The 21423-nt window shown below is 46.5% G+C and overlaps 1 protein-coding gene across 1 annotated transcript in view; it reads left to right on the plus strand.

Moving 5' to 3' along the window:
* LOC138970870 (cleavage and polyadenylation specificity factor subunit 3-like) overlaps positions 1-13082 on the plus strand; it is a 96708-nt gene extending 83626 nt beyond the window's left edge. Inside the window, exons 15-16 of the mRNA XM_070343437.1 lie at positions 8420-8583; positions 10683-13082. Coding sequence (XP_070199538.1) covers positions 8420-8583; positions 10683-10784 — 266 coding nt within the window. The 3' untranslated portion in view covers positions 10785-13082. The remainder of the gene's footprint in view (positions 1-8419; positions 8584-10682) is intronic.
* Positions 13083-21423: the final 8341 nt, after the last annotated feature.

Genomic DNA, 21423 nt, shown 5'->3' on the forward strand with positions numbered 1-21423 from the left:
GGACTGTCCCTGTGGGGACCTTCTTCTTCTCTTCCTGGCCGGCATTTGTTGCCTTCCACTTGCGGTAGCGCAACAGTGCATGTCCCTCCGGGGATCCGGTCACAGCAAGGTTGGTGTCTGCAGCAGCCGTTTACGGCAGCTGCTCTTCCGGTTCCCGGAAGCAGAGGTTCACCGGCTAGTGCACAGGCTACTGTCACGTCCGGTCGAGCTTCGACTTACGTCAGCAGTCGTCCGCGACAGCTGCTTCCAGCTTTGGCCGGAAGTAAGAGGTTCACCGGCTAGTGCACAGACTACTGTCACGTCCGGTTCGAGCTTCGACTTACGTCAGCAGTCGTCCGCGGCAGCTGCTTCCGGCTTCGGCCGGAAGTAAAAGGTGTTTGACTCAAGGTCATACAGGTCATTCCTTGAGTGCACAGGCTACTGTCACTTCCGGTTTGACTCAAGGTCATACAGGTCATTCCTCGAGTGCACAGGCTACTGTCACTTCCGGTTTGACTGAAGGTCATACAGGTCATTCCTCGGGTGCACAGGCTACTGTCACTTCCGGTTTGAATCAAGGTCATACAGGTCATTCCTCGAGTGCACAGGCTACTGTCACTTCTGGTTTGACTCGAGGTCATACAGGTCATTCCTCGAGTGCACAGGCTACTGTCACTTCCGGTTCGACTGAAGGTCATACAGGTCATTCCTCGGGTGCACAGGCTACTGTCACTTCCGGTTTGAATCAAGGTCATACAGGTCATTCCTCGAGTGCACAGGCTACTGTCAGTTCCGGTGACTCAAGGTCATACAGGTCATTCCTCGAGTGCACAAGCTACTGTCACTTCCGGTTTGACTGAAGGTCATACAGGTCATTCCTCGAGTGCACAGGCTACTGTCACTTTCGGTTTGACTCAAGGTCATATCTACGGGTTTCCGGGCTTCAGCCCTCACTCTGTGCAGCAACAGATCTGGCATAGCGCCGCTGTTTCAGCTGCACTTCCGACTCTGCACGGATTTTCCGGTTCATTTCCTGCCGCTTCCTCTGGATCGTCAGGGAACGTTGGACACGGTTTGCCCTTCGGGCATACGGGCCTCCGACCTCAGGTGAGCCAGCAGCTGCCACACACTTTGGTGGTGGGTTCGGCTGATCTCCTCACTCCCTGGCCTTCGGTTTTCGATGCCTCCCATCCTCCTCTTAGTCAGGTGGTGGGGTTGGGTCGTTTACCGGCAGGAAAGGGGCTTCAGGCTCCGGCCTCCCCCGCTCAGCGTCCTTTCTCGGGCTCTTATGGCTTTGAGCCAGCCCCTTCGCTTTCCACGTCGGACTCTCGGTCGGTTGTTGGTTAGCAGACGCTCTAGGGGTTGTCTTCCCGCTTCAAGGTGGCTCTTGAAGCGGCGGCTGAAGTCTCTTCCAGATTTTGTCCGGAAGGGGTTTATTCTTCGAAACTGCTTCTGCAGATGCTTTTTTGATGAGGACTGGTTCCCAGTCGGCGAGAGAGAGGGAGGGCTACTTCTGTTTTAGGGTGTCGCCTTTGGTGGCCTTTCAACTCTCTCCCATCTTTGCCAAACCCTTGTCTTCTGGCAGCGGCTGCCTCTAGTTCCGGTTTCTTTGCTGTCCTCACGGCCAGCCATGGAACTGGCGCGGGTCTGGTTTGCCTCTTCTGCGCAGGCTTCTTATTTCGGCACATTAGCGGCTTAGAGGAAGTTGCCTTTGCCCAAGACGTCCCGGAATTTGCTGTCGTCTTTTGCCCTTTCGCGTGCACCTTTGCAGGTCACACCGGAACTTCTTATTTGGGGAACGTTCGAGTCTCCTGCTCTCTGAGCAGACTCTCTTCCCCTCGGAGGAAGTGGGCAGACTTTGGAACTTGCTTCCATTTCGGAGACACTCCTTTACGGAGTCCTTGGCGCCCTTTACACTCAGTAAAGAGCAGGACGCAGGGGATGCTTTCTCCACCTTTGCTAGGGTGAATTTAGAACGGAGGAGGTCTTCCTCTCTGCACAAGGTCCATGCGGTCATGTACAGACGGGACTTGTTCCTCGTCCATTCCTTGTTTCATGAACGAGAGACACCCTTAGTTCTTCACCCTTGGGGGATGGGTCTCTCTTCGGCCTCCTGGCCTTGGAGGCCAGGAGGTAGGAGTTAGAGACTTGTAGGGACCTTCAGGTCTCTTCTTTTGGCAGACTCAGCCCTTTCAGGCTAAGTCCGCAGCTCAGGTGGATCGGAGAGGTTCTTTCTTTCACATACGTTATAGTCTGTGTTTTTTGGAACAACAGCCGGCCTTAGGGCATCCGGGTTTTTTAGCCTCGGCTGGTGCAACAGCCATTCCATCCGTTGGCGGTGGTGGTTGTTGCTTTCTCTTATGGTCTTGGTCCTAGTTTGTCTTTCGCCGAGTCTGACTCTGTCTTTCTCTAGCGATCGGACGAGTTCTGGTGTTTCGTCCAAACTTAAAGTTTGCTTGAGTTGGCCTCGGAAGTAACATTCAGATTTTTCTGAGGGTGCATTGTTTTTTGGCACTGCACGGTGAGGAGTCATTCTTGTGGCCTATCACCTTTCTCAGCTTTTTTGGCTACTCCTCTCCTTTCGGCAGAGGTCTAGTTAATGTTCCGGTTCTCTTGGTGCGGGCTTTTAGTCCAGCATCTTTTATGGCCGGCCTACGGGCGTCTTGGCTCTCAGCCTTAGCCTGTGTAATAGTCTCTTGCCTGGCATGGGCGACTACGGTCTCCGTGTCTTTAGAATTTGCCTCTTCCTCTTCTCCCTCATCCTGGCATGAGGCAAGTCGGGTCGACTTCCGGCGGGTTGGGTTGCCTGTTACGGTCACCCTTCTTCCACATGCAACTATTTCTGACGTTTGCCTGTTGTTCTCCGTGTCTGACTCTCAGTTTTGAGGTAATCAGACGCGTTTGGCTTTTCAGCTAAACTCAGGAATTTTTCTGGGTTTGGTCTGCCGCGAATTTTACTTCGGGCCCTTTTCCCTGAGAACTCTTGTTCAGGGAGTCTTTTGGCTGGTTGGTTTCACGGTTTTCCGTTTTTCCTTTCCAGTCTTGTTTTCTGGTTTAGGTTTTTGATTTTCATTCAATTACCTACAAGCAGACTGCTCTGCGAACACTCTGACTTTTCGTCATTTTGTTTAGGGTCACCGGTCACATCAAGCTTTGGCCACTGCGGTTTCCGCATTTCCGGTGCTTACGCACTATCATAGGTCGCTGCTTCCTCTTTTTACCCCTCTCTCTGCTTTCGCAGGGACTGTCAGAGGACGACTGGTGACCGTCTCCTTTTGAGATTTTCTCATTGAGTTGGACTCTGGTACCTGGTACTCAGGTGTCTCTCTCTTTCTCTTTTTCGGAGATTGGTCACTCTTCTGGAGCTGACTGTTATCCCAAAGGCCTTTCGGGCCTTACTCCATCCCAAGGGTTCATACTTGGGCATGGTTGCCTTACGGTCACCGTGAGGGTTGGTCCTTTTCAGGGCTGAGCGTCAACCTTACGCACGGATCATTTCCAGGCCATTAGCATTTCCTTCCAATAGAAAGGGGGGGGGGGGGGGGGGGGTCAGCTTGTCTTTCCCTCTACTCGGCTCGGGTTTATTCAAGGCTTGGGTCTTTTTCTGGACTGTTTTACGGTTCAGGAGATTGGAAGAAGTGCTGGGCATAGCTTACTGGCTCTCTGATGTTGTCTTTCGCATTTTTTGCCTGAGAGACATCGCGGCTGTCAATCAGGATGGTTCTCGGTCCTTTTTCTGTCATTTGGCAGTGGGCCAGTTCCTGGCAAGGGTTTTGGAGTGAGTTAGATGTTTCTTTCTCACGGGGTCCTTTCCTGACTTTTGGCAGTGGGCCAGTTTTTGGCAAGGGATTTTCTTTCCCTCCGCCTTGTCGTAGCTATCTGCTATCTTTCCCCTCGGCTCGGCCCGAGCTCATTTTCCAGGGCCTGGGCCTCCTCCTTGGCCGTTTTACGGTCAAGGAGGTTGGATGATGTCCTGCGCACAGCTTACTGGCGCTCGGATTTTGTCTTTATCAGTTTTCGTAGGGAGACATTGCTGCCGTCTGTCAGGATGGATCTCGGTCCATTACTGCCTTGGTGGCAGCTGGAGGATGTCTCTCCAGAACTTAAGAGTGAGTTTGAACTTTTTTGATCTTACCCACCACCTTGTTGGAGTTATCTGCTAATCATGTGATTCGGAGTAAGAATATGTAATTTAATCGAAAATTTTTAATTAGGGTAATTCCCTCCCGCCTGCCCCGCTTTATAGTTTCTTAGTATTCTATAAGTCGATTGATTGGTTATCACGTGGTAGGCACCAATGGTGACGTAGCTCACCCTAAGGGGAGGCAACCTAGTGTGGCAAGTACCATGGTGCTGTCACTTTTTTAGTTGGGGTTGCTTCCCTTATACCTAGACGGGTAGCTTTTATCAGACCTAGGCATCTCGAAGTGTGTCAATGCTAATCATGTGATTCGGGTAAGTATATTAATCAAATGAAAATTTAATTAAAAATTTTCGAATATAACATAACATACATGTAATACAAAACCAAGTGGAACAGGGTGAACAAAGAGGACCTGAAGATGAGCATAAGTTATTGAGGACAGTCGGAAGACGCATTGCATCTGAGTAGCTGAAAACAATCGTACACATATTTTGCCAATTGCCTTTGGATGTCGCTGTCAGTAAACAGAGAACTGACTCTTATTTCATCACTGCTGGTGGAAGTATTCGGTAATAACTGTTGCCTGAGATGAGCATTATGTGTGTGTGTGTATAAAGGGCATGTGTGTGTCAGTGTGTCAGTGAGTGTGTGAGTGTGTGAGTGTGTGTGTGTGTGTGTGTGTGTGTGTGTGTGTGTGTGTGTGTGTCAGTGAGTGTGTGAGTGTGTGTGTGTGTCACTGTGTGTGTTTGTGTTCGTGTGTTTGTGTGTGTGTGTGAGAGCCCGTTTTGTTTTATCTTCGTAACTTATGAAGCAACGCGTACATAGTTTACATTTAGTATGCGGTAAGATATATTATTTCTCCCCCTTCCATCCACCAGATACCCCCACAAGCAGACCGTTACATATTTTCTGAATAGTTTCTTCATTACACAAATACACAAAAACATAATTCCAGCTGATTCTTATCAACCAACAGAGATAAGATGCCCAGAGTGCTACAAAACCACTGGAATGTACACTGGCCAGGCTGTGGGATGGGCACAGCGAAATGGCGGCCAGGCAGCTGGTCGTTGCTGCAATGGTTTCCGCTGCCAGAATAGCACTTGGTGGCTCTATTCTATATCTCTGTGGATGTCACCAGTGATTTGCTTGATGATGCAGACAACGGTAAAGTGTCAGTCCTTTCCTTACTGGATTTGTCAGCTGCTTTCGATACAATTGACCACAAGATTCTGCTGAAAAGATTAGAGGATACTTTTGGAATCACTGCAACTGCATTGAAATGGTTTGATTCATACATGGAAGACAGATTCCAGTCAGTTGTCATTGACGGCAGGAAATCAAAGCCTGCGCTCCTTCAGTACGGTGTTCCACAAGGATCAGTGTTGGGGCCTGTTTTGTTAGTCTATACACTCAACCAATGTCAAGCATCATGAAAGAACAAAGCTGTGATTACCACAAGTTTGCTGACGATACGCAGCTCAGAGGTTCTGAAATACCAGAAAAAGACAGTATTCTCACAGACAAGCTTGAGCAGTGTGTAGAGAAAGTAAAAGATTGGATGCTGTGCAACAAACTGAAACTGAACAACGATAGTGAGTCACATTTGCAGTACATCCTACCTGAAGATTCGCAGAGTAGCCAAGATCAGGCGTTTTTTGACCAAGAAGGCTGCCAAACAGCTCGTCTGTGCACGTGTTACACCTCGCATTGACTACTTCAATTCTCTCTTGGCTGGCATTTCATCTGATCAACTATCTAGCATTCAACGAGTTCAGAACAGTGCAGCTAAGGTAATCCTCAGAAAGAAGCGCAGGGATCATGCTACGCCACTGCTGAATCATCTTCACTGGCTTCCAGTGCAACAGAGAATACAGTACAAGCTGGGCACTCTCGCTTTCAACTACTTTCATGGCACCCTCCCTCCTTACTTGTCATCAAAACTGACAAAGTACTCTCCAACTAGGTCCCTGAGGTCCTCATCCCAGCTGCTCCTCACAGTCCCTAGAGCTGAACTAAAATCAGCTGGACAAAGATCATTCAGATATCAAGTCCCTACACTCTAGAACTCACTTCCCCTACCAGTCTCCTTCACTACCATCATTTAAGATTAAACTGAAGACTCACCTGTACAAATCTGCCTTTTACTAAAATGAACAAAGTAATTAGGACATTGAAGCTGTCTGTGGTGTAATGTGACTTGTGAGTGAATGTGCTGAATGATAAGTTTGCTTGTTGACTAGTTGTTAGTTGTTTAATTTGTTGCCCCACAGTCTATGTTACATCTTCGTTCTGTTTTAGATCTGTACGCTTTTATGTGAGTTCTGTTTTATTGTCAGACTTTTTATGTGTTTTGGGTTTTTTCATCTTTTTAAAAACAATTTTTCTAGATTATTTTATATAACTATAAGTGGTCGTTGTCTATGAAATGTTTTTAATGCTTGTATGTTATTTCTTACGAGAGAACTTTTTATGTAAAATGTTAAATTTTAATGTCTAATGTAAAGCACCATGAGATTGCCATTCGGCCGTGAACAGCGCTATAAAAGAATGTTTTATTATTATTATTATTCTATCTCACTCCGTTTCCGGCCAGACTTCTTAGCCAAGAATCAGAAGCCAGGACAACCATCTCTGATGGTCTAAGTTCTTCCTCTTTATAGGATTCTCACCGCAGGCGACCCAGTCTTATGAATCTGACCAGTTAGATCACTATGCTCTTTCCTGTCTCACACAAGGGGTTTAAGATCACAAGCAAAAGCTACTCTTATCGTCTTTGAACACGAAGGTAGATAAGGACATATCTAAGTTGGTGCTAAAATCGGGCGGGGATGTAGCTCAGTCGGTAGCGCGCTGGATTTGTATCCAGTTGGCCGCTGTCAGCGTGAGTTCGTCCCCACGTTCGGCGAGAGATTTATTTCTCAGAGTCAACTTTGTGTGCAGACTCTCCTCGGTGTCCGAACACCCCCGTGTGTACACGCAAGCACAAGACCAAGTGCGCACGAAAAAGATCCTGTCAGAGTTCGGTGGATTATAGCAACACGAAAATACCCAGCATGCTTCCTCCGAAAACGGCGTATGGCTGCCTAAATGGCGGGGTAAAAAACGGTCATACACGTAAAATTCCACTCGTGCAAAAAAACACGAGTGTACGTGGGAGTTTCAGCCCACGAACGCAGAAGAAGAAGAAGGTGCTAAAATCGGGAAGATTATCTGAAGTCCTTGACTCCGCCTACTGGCGATCGGAGGACGTCTTTATCAACCTCTACCTGCGCGACAGTTCCAATGCGCTACCAGCAATGGTAGCAGCAGGGCAAATTATTGCCTAGCTCATAGAGTGAGCATCCCACCACCTGCATTAGCAATCTGCTATATGTGAGTTGGGATAAGATATGTAATTTAATTGAAAATTTTAGTAATAAATTTTCATTGATTAATATACTTACCTAACTCACATCGTTAATTCCCTCCCTCCTACCCCGCTATTAAGATTTTCTCAAAAAAAGAAGGGGTTTATCCGCTTCAGTGAGAATGATTCAATTTCAATATGGCCACGCAGTGTATGCGCACGCAAGTAGGAAGGCAGCCTCGGTCTAGCCTATGTCCTGTTTATAGGTCAGGGTCGTTCTTTTTTTAGAGTTGCCTCCCTTGTTACCAAGGTGATGCGTAGTACAGCGTTCTAGCACTAAACTGAAGTAAATTGCTATATATGTGAGTTGGGTAAGTATATTAATCAAATAAAAATTTATTACTAAAATTTTTGATTTCTTTGAACGGTAAACCGCCACCACTCAGTTCGTGCGACTCGTAGCCGTTTGTTGCGTTTTAGGTACACAATATTGTGCTATTGCATACAGCAAGTCGCATTGAAATCACAAACTGACTAATAAATTGTGAAAAAAAAGGAAAGTGGATTACACGGGTTCATGATGGCTCAGGGGTTAGATAAACCACGAAAATAGGTGTGTGGTTTACGCGAGCTAAACAGCCATTCAAACGAACTGTGTCATTTAATGCTATTGCAAGTGTGTTCGATAAGGTTAGAACTGCTTTTTTCATGAGAAGATTTAAATCGTTCTGTAAACCATTTTAGACATACTGGGGCTTTAAGATAAAAAATTACTTCTAACCATATCAAGCCTCTTTCTGTGAGGCATGTTTTGTACTCTGCCTAAGGTTTTGTTAGTACATGTACTTTACTAAAACACATTCAATTGTTACTTTCGCAAGACCGAAAATGGACTGTGCGATGAATACAGTCAGGCATCCGAAAATGCAATGAATGTGTATTTGCAGACATTCCATCAGTACTGAGTGTGGATAAAGCTCACTTCCATGAGTGTTTGCTGGAAACTCTGCAAGAGATGTTTGGCTCCCAGTGCACCGACAAGCTGTTCCAGCGAGATCGTCTGGTGGTCAGGATGGATGACAGGCAGGCAGTGATCAACCTTGACACCTTGGTGCGTGGCTTTCTATACCCTTTCTTGTGTCGCACACACACACACAACCACACAAACGGAAGTACCATCCTTTTCTGTTTGCCGGGGCGCATGTCTGATTGTGCCAAGAGTGCTATTTTTGACTCACCTGAGTAATTAGTATTACAATTCATATGTGTCCGTCTAGCTGGCCGTCCGGCCGTCCGTCTGTGGACAAAAAGACAAAAACTTTACATTGAGGTTATCTCGGATGTTTTTCAAGCTAGACCTCTGAAACTTTGCACACTTTTAGGGTTTGATGATCTCACGAAGTGACCCCAGTTTGGTTGACCCTCATCAAATTTTGGGGTCACAGCGGTGTCATGTTTGTTTCATAAAAACTTAACGTTGTGGTTATCTCGAATAGTTTTGAAGCTAGAGCTTTGAATCCTTGCACACTTCTAGGGTTTGACAATCTGCTGACTTGATCTAAGTTTGATTGACCCTTATCAAGTTTTGGGGTCACAGGGGGTCATGTTCAATTCAAATTAACCTAACATTGATGTTATTTCAAGCGTTTTTGAAGCTAGAGCGTTGAAATTTTGAACGCTTAAAGGATTTGATAATCTGCCAACATGACCCTAGTTTGGTTTACGCCTGTCACATTTTGGGGTCACAGCGGGGTCATTATCGTAAACACTTTATGATTTTCTGTTATTTTGGGAGCAAAAGCCTCCAATTTAATATTACAAGCTATGCGTTTCTTTTTTTGAACAGTATATATAGAAAAAAGAAAGGCGATTTTTAAATTGCTGCAAGGGGAATGATAACATGGCGGCGCTTTATGCGCACGCACACGGGAAGTGGCCCCGGTCACGTGGCCCTTCTAAAGGGTCAAGGCCGTTCTTTTTTTAGGGTTGCTTCCCTTGTTACCAAGGTGATGCATACAAGCGTCCTAGCACTAAACTGAGGTAAATTGCTATATGTGAGTTGGTAAGTATATTAATCAAAGGAAAATTTATTTCTACAATTTTTGATTTAGTGATGGTGGTGAAAAGGAGGTTGGGAGTTCTGCAGGTTTGAATATGTGAACTATTCTTAGGGTTGAATAACTAAATAGATTGATACAGGTCACATAAGGAGATCTCTTGAACAACATTTTATGAAGCTGGAACAGCATTTTTTTTGTTGGGGGGGGGGGGGGGGGGTGCCCGCCGGCCAGGGTCATAGGAAGGGAAATCCTACTTTTAAGACCTACAAAACCCTTACAAAATAAAAGGTCTTAAAATGGGGGTAAACTTACAGAGGTTATGAACAGAATATCTTAGAAAACATGGTCTTGAAAATGTCTTATCGGAGGTTGGGGCATTCTGATAATCATCGGTCTACGCTCTCGCTCAGTCTCTCTGACAGGATGGGTCATTACTACGCGGAGTAAAGGAGCTAAAAGCCGAAATCTATCTAAACAAGACTACAGAGTTATCTCCCATATTTTTCCTCCAATGTTTCTGAGCAAAGACGAAAGTGATTGCAGAATGGCCGATTCTTTCATCTCTCGACGAACAGATTCTCTACTGAGAGACTCAACCATTTCACCAAGCTGTTCGTTTTTCCACCCAACTTTGCCTACAATCGTATAATTATGGCTGAACTCGGTCTTTTCATTGTCACAAAGGACACATCTACTTTTAACCGGTGTCTGCTCCGTAGCCATTTTGTTATGATCATGTGACAAAGTTGATTATCACCTGACACTTTTGCCATATTTAGAGTTGTTTGCACAGTAAATACATCCGCGAAAGATAGCTCGCTTAAAACTGTCTTACATAACAATCCCTTTGTAATTTAAAAATTACACAACACCCTAAAAAATCATTATCGACGATCGCGAATCTGCTTATATCAATAACACATTACGAAAAGCTCTAAATATGTTTTTAAAAAAAATCGATTTCTTCTCCAGAGGGAGAAAACAAAGGCATCCTGTCAGGGATAAATGAGACCCGAAGGGAAGGAACTCATTTTACCTGAGCTCAGGATGGGGTTGGGGGTCTTAAAAGGGTGGGGTAAGGTTGTTCAGGGAGGGGCGGGGGTAACGAAGGCGAGTCGAGTGTAAGCATTTGCTTTTCTTGTTATTTCAGGACGTGGAGTGTGAAGATGAGAGTCTGCAGCAGTTGCTGCACGGCGTGGTGACCAAGCTGCACCAAGCAGTCACCCCCATTAGACCTAGCACCAAGCCCTGACTCCTCAACAGGCAGACCCACAGGCAAGCTCCTCCACATCACTTCAATGGCTGTCCCAACACCTGGGGAATGAACTGCAGCCTGTGGGATGAAGCTTTCACAGCTGCCAAGCATGAATGACTGGCAATGGATGGCATTCAGACAACGTCCCAGAAGAAGTGGAATGTGCAGCATGTCTTCGCCCCATGATCTCAAGAGTTTGCTTTCAAAGGACGCTTGCAAACAGGAAGAATGTCCTACAGATCGCCGTGTCACGGGGCACTATCTCACCTTTTTATAAGAAGGATATTAGCACCCTGGTGTGTCCATCTGGGTTTGTGTGTGTATTTCAAGCCTGTCAACAGGCGTTAATGTTTTCAGTGAGCCTGGTTAGCCAGCCCCCAAAGTTCTGCAGACCAGACCTTTGTTTTAACCCCTTCACTGCCACAGTATAACAGCATTATCCGAACGGTCTATGGGAAAGAAATGTGTTTAGAACCCCTACAAGTACTTGGACAGTGGTTACCTCCCATTTAGTTTTCAGAAATGTCCTGAAATGTTGTTGACACAAATCCCACGTATGAGATACGGTTATGGGCGTAGGACAAACCGAAAATGACCACGTATTACATACGGGGTGGGCAGTGAAGGGGTTAATGCCAGAGTATAGATGTGTCCAAACCACAAACACATTACTTGCATACAGATGACTCTTTCACATGAAATGTGACATGATTTATGTGTCTATGACTAGTATTTTGCATTGTCAGTTGTTATATTGAAGTACAGTAACTGCTTTTATGCTTTTTTACATTTAGTCAAGTTTGGACTAAATGTTTAAACATAGATGGGGAATCGGGACGAGGGTGTGGTGTTTGTGTGTGTGTGTGTGTGTGTGTAGAGCAATTCCGAGGAATCTACTGAACCGATCTTCATGAAACTTTACATGAGAGTTCCTGCAAATGATATCCCCAGACATAGTTTTTTTCTTTTTTCGATAAATGTCTTTGATGATGTCATATCTAGCTGTTTGTGAAAGTTGAGAACTGTCACGTCCTCATTATTTGATCAAATTTATTGCAATTTTGGTCAAGCAGTCTTTGACGAAGGCCAGACTATGGGATTGCATTTCAGGAGCTTAATAATCAATTGACAAGTTTGATTATTAAAAATATCAAAATTCTAGTTGAAATTACATATGTTTACCCCAATTCTCATAAATGCATTGACTTCTGACATGCTAGATGTCGAAAAACTACTCAAATTACCTGCCCTTGCAAGGGTGGTAACCAAGCTAAAAACAGACGCCATAGCCGTTGCTATGCCCTGTCCCACCTGGTTACCCATAACCCACCGCGCACCACGTGAGCGCCGGCATCCGGAATAATCGTTCTCGACTTTCGACGACACACGTCAGACGTGCGGAATTCGTCTGCTCACTTGGCTTTCCCTAGCCCTTGTCTTTGTGACGTTATGGGCTTGGGGGGGCCTTTACCTGTTCGCCTTTCTTTTGGTGAGACCTGCCCTTTTTTTTTAATTGAATTGTTGTTTGTTAGCTGCTTGTTTACAGCCGCTTCAGAAATTTACTTTTCTGGTGGACTACGATTTCGGCCATTTACAAGATGGCCGATAGCAAGCAGTAACTTAGGGCTAGGCAGGAAGTGAATAAGGCTGTTAGCCCTTTTTAGAAACCTCTGTGCGGGTCGTCGACCCTTCGAGTAGTACTGCTTTTGTAGTAGCTGTTCGTGCGGATAAGGTTTCGTTTTTTCTTCCCAGCCCTCCTCTCCTCTTAAGGAGAACCAGTCAGTGTCTTCCACTTTCGGGGGACTTAACGATGAAATATGTGTTTATTTCTCAGCTGTTTCAGGCACGATCGGCCCGCCCACTGTGGCATCGTACTCCTTGGCAGCTTCGCATCGTGGTCTGGTGCAAATGGCCAGTTCGGTTCAGCCCTTTCTGCCTCTGGTAGTACTGGGTTGTTCACGAGCACTCTCTCCGTTGGGAGAGGGGGCCTGCTCTCTGCCCGCTCTCCTTGCTTTTAGCATAGCTGAGTCGGGCATGCAGCCCCCTTACCGTTTGGAAGGGGGGGGTGGGGGGCACGGTAAGTCACAGCCTGGGCTGGTTCCCACTCTGCCTCAATGGGGGAAGGGGGCTGTGTCAGTGGCCCACCCTTTCCCGCCCTCAGGGCAGGATCGGGTGGGGGCTGTGACGGCGGCCCACCTTTTCCCGCCCTCTGGGCGGGATCGGGTGGGCGCTGTTGGACTGTCTTCTCAGTCTATGCCTCTATTGTCCTTGCCTGGCAACCGCCACCCCCCCCCCCCCCCCCCCCCCCTCGGGGTGGGTGGGCGGTGGGGCTACTGGACGTCAGCAGGTGGACGGGTGGGGGTCGGCCGTTTACGGTTGCGTCTCTCACCCCGTCTCTCCAGGGGTTTACTGCTGTGACGAGCCACCCCCCTCCCCATCTGGGGCGCGGCGTGGCTCAAGCCAGTCAGCACAGCGGGGGTGCCACGTACGGCCTTTCCAGGCTACGTTACATACTCCTCCTCTGCCCCATTTGGGGCAGGGGGCTGTGTTAGCTGCCCGCACTCGTCGCGGGTTGGTTCAAACTGGTCAGACCGGTTTTGGCGGCTGGGGCCAGTCTCTCGCACAGCGGTCGGGGAACAATGAGCTTGGCTCTCCTTTGCTCGGCAGGGTATCTCGCACAGCGGTCGGGGAACAATGAGCTTGGCTCTCCTTTGTTCTCGGCAGGGTGCTGTGCCGGCTGCCTACTCCTCTACCCCCTTGGGGTAGGTGAGCGGTGGCGGTGGCAGGCGGAGACAGAACATGCTCTTAACTCTCCAGTCTCACATTCTTTGTGTTCTGGCACAACGGATGGTGGGGACTCGGACTACAGTATCGCCTTGCCAGTAGTCATTGTCCTCAGTCAGCATCTGTCACCCCCCCATCGGGGTGGGTGAACGGTGGGCTACAGGACGTCAGCATGTGGACGAGTGGGGGTCGGCCGTTTACGGTTGCGTCTCTCATTCAGTCTTTCCCCCCTCCAGGGGTTACTGCTGTGACGAACCACCCCCCTCCCCACTCGGGGCGCGGCGTGGCTCAAACCAGGCAGACTGGTTCTCAGCACTGGGACGCTTCTCTCGCACAGAGGGTGGGGTACGGCTGGCCGGTCTTGGCTTTGTCTCGTACCCCCACTCGCCCTCCTCGGCACAGGGCGCTGTGCCAACTACCAACCCCTCTCCCCCCTCACGTCAGGTGGGCGGTTTGGGTTGGCAGGCAGAGACTGATCACGCTTTTCAGTCTCACTCTTGGCGGTGTTATCAGCAGGAGTTTTAGTGCGCTGTCTCCCCTCCTTTGTGTTTTGACACAACTGCTGGTGGGGATTCGGACTCCTCGGTTGAGGAGGGAGAGTGTGTAGCGCTGCCTACTGCTTGTAGGCTTGCTATGCAAAAAGCGGCTGCTGTGGCAGCTTACTTTTTCACGGATGGGGTGGCTGATTCAGAGCAGGGTGTCTCTCTTCCTCCCTCTTCCGCGGATGACTTTGGGTTTACGCGGGCTTACTCGCAATCGTTTCGATTTGCCGAGTCTCCGGTGATTGCCTACCACATGTCGCAGCTCTTGGCTTGACCCGCACCTCAGGGTAGTGGTCTTCAGCCTACACCTTTCCCGCTGCTTCATGCGCATGGTCCTGCTCCTCCTTCTGCTAGCCAGTGGCTGGCTTCTGGGTTTCAGGCTGCTTCGTTCTCACTTTTAGTGCGGAAGAAGATAGGTTGGAATGTCAAGTCTCAGGATCTGATCCAGACATTTTCGTTGCCAAGGGCTAGTTTTTCTGCTCCGCCGGAACTAGTCTCTTGGCTCCACAAATAGACCACAGGGAACGTGGGGTTTTGTGATGTTACTCCTCCCTCTCCTCTCTGGAGGAGGTGGGACGGCATGGTCTAGAGTAATCTGCTTTTGCTGAGACTCTCCTCTGTGCTCTCCTACGAGCCATCTTTTTCTCCCTGGACTCGTTTTGGTTTAGGGAGGATGCCTCGGATAGGGCCGTAGCCATGCTGCAGGCAACTCTGGCTAGGGTCATCACCGAGCAGATGAGTTCGTCAGTGATGTTTTATGCCCACACTGTCTTCACCAGGTGTGATCTCCTTCTTTTACAAGGGGTTTGATTTCACACCGGTTACAGGAAGCAAGGGACAGGCTTTTTTCGGGGTTTTGATAAAACCTACTCAGAAGCCTCAGTCTTGCCCTTCCTTCATAGACAAGTAGCAGCGCATTGATGCGGTCCCGGTCACAAAGTGGGTGTTTCGTTCAGTGACTCCTCCCTCTCCTCTCCGGAGGAGGTGGGATGACATGGTCTAGAGGTATCAGCTTTGGCTGATATTTTCCTCTGTGCTCTCACACGAGCCTTCCTTATGTGTCCTGCAGACAGGAAGTGGCTCCGTTTCTGCTGGGGTCACCAGGTTTTTTCAGTTCAGGGCTCTGCCCTACAGGCTGTTGCTGGCCATGAGTTGTTACCATGGTGGGCATTCAGTCGGTGTTCTGATCAGACGGAGAGCTATTCGTCTCTGGACGACCTCGGTGACTGGTTGATCTTTTATCAGAGTCAATCAGCTTTCTTTCTTTCTTTATTTGGTGTTTAACGTCGTTTTCAACCACGAAGGTTATATCGCGACGAGGGAAAGGGGGGAGATGGGAGTCAATCAGCTTGCCAGCTGCACTTTCAGATGGTGTTGAACCAGGCTTTTTGCCTGGCGTTCTCAGTAAACCAGGCAAAATCTGAGCTGTCTCCATCCCAGTTTTTTTTACCCGGGCATGCCATTCGACACTGTCTCTTGGAAGGTTCGTCCTTCACGGGAGGGAATAGAGAGGCTTTAGGCTCTTATCACTGCCAGACTGGCACGAGAGCAGACCTCTGTGAGGTCCTTAGCCTTGATCCTCGGTCAGGGCGGGGGTGTAGCTCAGTCGGTAGCGCGCTGGATTTGTATCCAGTTGGCCGCTGTCAGCGTGAGTTCGTCCCCACGTTCGGCGAGAGATTTATTTCTCAGTCAACTTTGTGTGCAGACTATCCTCGGTGTCCGAACATCCCCGTGTGTACACGCAAGCACAAGACCAAGTGCGCACGAAAAAGATCCTGTAATCCATCTCAGAGTTCAGTGGGTTATAGAAACACGAAAATACCCAGCATGCTTCCTCCGAAAACGGCGTATGGCTGCCTAAATGGCGGGGTAAAAAAAACCGGTCATACACGTGAAATTCCACTCGTGCAAAAAACACGAGTGTACGTGGGAGTTTCAGCCCACGAACGCAGAAGAAGAAGAAGAAGAAGAAGATCTTCGGTCAGACGGAATTGATGGCTACGCTGGCCCTCTAGTCTTTCCTCAAGTCTCTTTGGGACTCAGCCTCACAGGTCTGGGACAAGAGGGTCCTCCTCCAGGGTGAGTTCCTCCACGCGAGTAGGTGGCTGGAATCCAATTGGATCGCTCAGGGCCTTTTCCCTAGCTTTGTTCCCCCCCTGACTTAGACCGCTTCATGGATGCGTCTCTGTCTGGATGGGAGCCTACAGTGAGGGCAGTGAGGCACATGCGTTGTTGGGGTTTACCGGAGGATGTAGCCTTGGAACTTAAATACCGAGAGGCATAAATTCCGCAAACTGAACTTTAAAAAATCACAAAAAATCAACTCAGTGGTGAATGTTTTCAATGTTTGAATATTTTATTTATTGGCCATTTTAGTGTTTATAAACCTTCGCTTTATTGATTTTGAATAGAACATCATGAAATGACAATTTTTCAAAAAATGTGACTGAGTCCAAGCGCAATGATTTCGGAAAACGTTTAGTGTTCATCACGTTCAATGCTTTGGCCAGCTGTAAGCATCCCAATCGCTTGCTGTCTCTCTCCTTCATCAAGTCGTGGCATGATTGCGATATCTGATACAGCCAAACAGCCAGTTGCATTTTATAGGGCCATACACTATCTTTTTTACGTTATTGTCTCCCGTTCAGCCCATTGTCTTTATTAGCACAGTGAGCTGTGGCTGGATCAGCAATACTGCAAAGCGCACGCTGACAGCGTGAAACATTTGCTCCGACACTCAAGATGTCAACTACAAATTACAGGTTCAATCTGATTTTCGTTTGAGAGCAAAATCGTTCAATGCACTATTTGCAGAATTTATGCCTTTCAGTATAGTTCCGTTTTTTCACGGTTTTTCGGCCAGATTTCCTTGAATCAGAAACCTGGTCAATCTCCTCTGGTGTTTAATTCCCTCCTCTCGGGAGGATTCTCGCTCCGGGCGATTTGGATTTTCTAACTGTCTGGTTAGAGTTTTAAAATCTTTTTTAATTTGCGCTCAGTCAGTTGGAACTAAGAGCCAAAAGCTCATGTTCTTATCTCTTTACACTATAGGTGAAAGAGTCTTCTCTTAATTGACACCCACAAGAGGTGTTGCTACTTTGTTAGGACAGTCCTATGAGTGGTTGCTTATTGAACACAGGGGGGGCGGGGGGGGGGGGGGGCGTTCAGTCCTCCCTCTGTTCCTTTACAGGTGTTCAGGAGTCCAGAGCCTGGGGTTCTTCTCTCGCTGGTGGTGTTCTTTTCGCCTATGCGAAGTTTTGCCAACAGCTCTTTGGAGGTCTGATGACGTGTTCGTTGATTTTTTACCTCCTGGACATCTCCTGCTCTTAACTTGATGGGGCCATTTCCTTGCCCTCGTTAGTTTCTGCAGGACAGGTTCTCTCAGGGACATAAGTAAGTAAGTTCCCTCCACCTTTAGGAGCAATCTGCATTTATGAGAATTGGGGTAAGAATATGTAATTTAATGGAAAATTTCAATAGTAAATTTTCATTTGATTAATATACTTACCCAATTCTCATAGTTAATACCCTCCCATAGTTAATCCCCGCTACTTAATTTCCTACGGGTTTTTGAGAAGTCTCGAATGATTATTCCGGATGCCGGCGCTCACGTGGTGTGCGGTGGGTTATGGGTAACCAGGTGGGACAGGGCATAGCAACGGCTATGGTGTCTGTTTTTAGCTTGGTTACCACCCTTGCAAGGGCAGGTAATTTGAGTAGTTTTTCGACATCTATTATTCAAATGAAAATTTACTATTGAAATTTTCCATTGTAGTATCGATCTAAAAAATATTTCATCTTACTCTTTATCATTTCCTGATTCCAACAATTGCGTACTCAAGCTTGACAAGGCTATAACCACGTCGGCCATTGTGGAGAAATCTAATTCCTTGACGAAAGTGACCGAACAACTATGAATGACGTCTCGGTATGTGTGAATGACGTCACAGTCTGTATCTTTTGAAGCCTCGCATTCTTTATGACGTCTTTCTGTGTCTGCATGCGCGAAATGTTTGTTCTTTTTGGTTTGTTTCGTCTTCTCTGTACACAACTCTGTCCTTTTAAAATCAGACTCACAGGCCTCATGAGCGAGCCACTTTCCAAGGGCAGCTAACTTCGCGTATGGAAACAGTACTGTCGTCTGGTATGCCGTAGGCAGTATTCTCAGTTTTGATGAATTTGTAAAGAGAAGAAACGATTACAGCGGGAGAAATGAAAGCCATGTGTGCATTTTTGGGCTTTTGGAGGGACGATTGCGAGTTTGATTCCGTTCTTGTCATACAATAATACTCGGAAACGTGTAACATACAATCTTGCATTAGTGGCGGCAAAGAAGGAAAGCGTGAGACATATAGATATGTAATGTTTGGATTAAAAACAATCTCAGCAAGTTAAAAAGAATGGAGAAAAGCACACTGGCTTGTCACTTTCTGTACTTGAATGTATGAGCACGGCTGCGGGGTATGTAATTGACAAAGCTATCGAGTAGTGTCTATTTGTACAACTGTGGTGCGTTCAATTTCATTCAGATTGACTAAATGTATTAATTTCGTTTCACTTGACTTGCTTTTTTATGTGTGAGCTGGTTTGTTTCTGACATTTTTAATTTCATGCTATTTCAAATTTTGGCAAAATTTATTTCGTGCTACCTTTGTCAATCTGCTAAATTAATTCAACAACAAAATCCACAGTCTGCACAGGAAGCAGCCAGGCTATTGATGTTTGGTATGTGTCTAAGTAGAAGGTTACTCTATATGTAACATTCTGGGCAGATCTTACATGGTATATGGTATACATGATCGCTTCTGCAAGAAGGAATTCATCTTGAAGTCAAAACTGAGGAAGCTGGATATGCTTTCGGCTGTGTTAATATTTCAAATTTGGATTACACAATAGGCTCAAATAACAAAGAGATGGAAGCTCTGAAAACAAAGGAAACACATTATTCTGCTATGAGCACTTTAGTCCCTTTGTTGCATGATCTTGAAATTTGCATTCTGATCTGATTTGATGTTGGAGTAGGGTTTACAGATCGTGGGTAATCCTGTAACACGTATGTGCAATTAGTGACATCTTCATTGTTGCAGACATTAAAGTAATTGCAAATATATTGTTGAAGATTGACTGACTTTGTTGCCTTAATGTTGTTGGGAAATGAGACATGTTGTATTTATTTATTTTCTACTGGCCTGAGTAATCAGATGAGTCTTAGTAATGCAGAAGGGTTCTAAGACTCTAAGTTGACCCAAAGTGGATGTACTTCCTGTAGGTGTTTTTCCTTTATACAAGGAATGCACTTGGGTGCCGTTCCTGGTGGAAATCAGATCACACTCAGTATTGTGTCCTATGTTCAGTAAGTTACTCAGTAAAGTTCGGTTTCACTTTGACTTTGATAAGACTGAAGTACTGCGAAGCCACCACGATGAAAGGCACACTTTACTTGACTACCCAACAGGAGGTAGAACATGTGTTAAACAGCTGGTCATATCATCGTGGTGTAATGTGTTACGGTAGGTTGACAGCAAAGCTCAGACATGAGACCAGTAAATGTTCCAAAAGTAGGAAAGTAAGCCGGGGTCCAGGGGCCGCATAGGCCCCTGGTGGGGTCCAGGGGCAACGCCCCGGTAGGGGGTTCAGGGGGGCAAAGGCACCCCCCTGACGGAAAATGAATGTTAGAATTATAAAGGCCATTTTAGGGCCTCTCCTGATAGCAAAAAATTAGATCATGCCTTTTTAAAAAGCTATAAAAACCACAAGAATAATATGTTTTAGCATTTTAAACAAAAGTGTAATTTATAACAATCACACACACACACACAAACTTGAAAACTTTCAGAACCAACACATTTTTTTCCACCAAGTCCGTATTTCACCACGCAGTGGCCGTTGTCGCACCACGTGCACACGGCCTGACCGGGAATGGATATCTTGGCGATACTGTCGCCAATGAGCTGGCGCCTTTCTTTCTTGTCGATAATGACAGTCACTTCTTCTGACAGCCAGTTGGCTTTCACTTGTTTTTGACACTTTGGTCGTCGATCGTAAGAGCTTCCAAAGCCGACAAAACAATACGGAATCCAGACGCCATGATGCTACCTTTTTCACCTTCAGCGTTTGGAGATCGGCAGCCAATCAAAACAACCCGCAAACCGCCATCGGTGAATAATTAGGCCTAGGCGATAATCGTCGGAGATCGACAGCCAATCAAACGCAACCCATGATACTGCTATGGGTTCACGCGAGTGCTGGGGTGCGAATGCACTGACTTCAGACGGTTCATACCACCACCCTCCCCTCCCCCCCTTTTTTTTCTCAACGAATTTGCATCGATCTCAAGAATGGTCTGTGAGCTAAGGAAAATATCGGAATTCCGATAAAATTCGGTCTAGTCCCATGTCTGAAAGCTGCTCTATGACTTACAGCATGTCGTGATAAGGGTTCACTCAATATAACTAAGGTAAAAATACCATATTTTTTGCACTTTGGATTGAATATTTGTGTCAGAACGTTTCTAGATCAACAAACTTAAAGTAAAAACGTTATTTTGAGGGTGAAGCAAAATAACACGTCTAAATACCAACAGAATTTGAGAAAAATATCATGAAATGCACATGGGTGCATTCCTTGTATACAAGAAACACACCTACAGGTAATGCAACCACTTTTGATTGAATAAGTTATGTTCTTGAAAAAAAAGATCATTGTAAGGCATAGAGCCAGGCAAAGAAAACTGATCAAAAGGAGGTGGTAATCAACTGACCACATTCTGGCACAGTGTCATGCTTCCCACACATACCTAGGGAGACAAACACCCCTCTCCTGCCCTCATTAACTCATTCAGTTAAGTACTGACTGAATAGTTTTAAAAATAAAAAGGCAAGTCAAACATTGCTAGGATGGAAAAAACGTGAGGTTCTTGTTGCTGCATATCCTGATTGACAACACAAACAATTTACTCTGAATATGTAATGAGGCACATTGAAGCATTTTGAATACAGACATCAAAATCACACTGCCTATTTTCATTTGTTTAAAACTCGTTGTTCGACATCTCCCCTTTTTGAGTCACTTGAGAAAAAGTGACTCTATGTAATCGGTCAGTGTTAGTCTGTCCGGCCGGCCGGCCGTCCGTAGACACCACCTTAACGTTGGACTTTTCTCGGAAACTATCAAAGCGATCGGGCTCATATTTTGTTTAGTCGTGACCTCCAATGACCTCTACACTTTAACGATGGTTTCGTTGACCTTTGACCTTTTTCAAGGTCACAGGTCAGCGTCAAAGGAAAAATTAGACATTTTATATCTTTGAC

The sequence above is a fragment of the Littorina saxatilis genome, linkage group LG7, assembly GCF_037325665.1.
Source record: "Littorina saxatilis isolate snail1 linkage group LG7, US_GU_Lsax_2.0, whole genome shotgun sequence".
NCBI classification, from domain to species: domain Eukaryota; kingdom Metazoa; phylum Mollusca; class Gastropoda; order Littorinimorpha; family Littorinidae; genus Littorina; species Littorina saxatilis.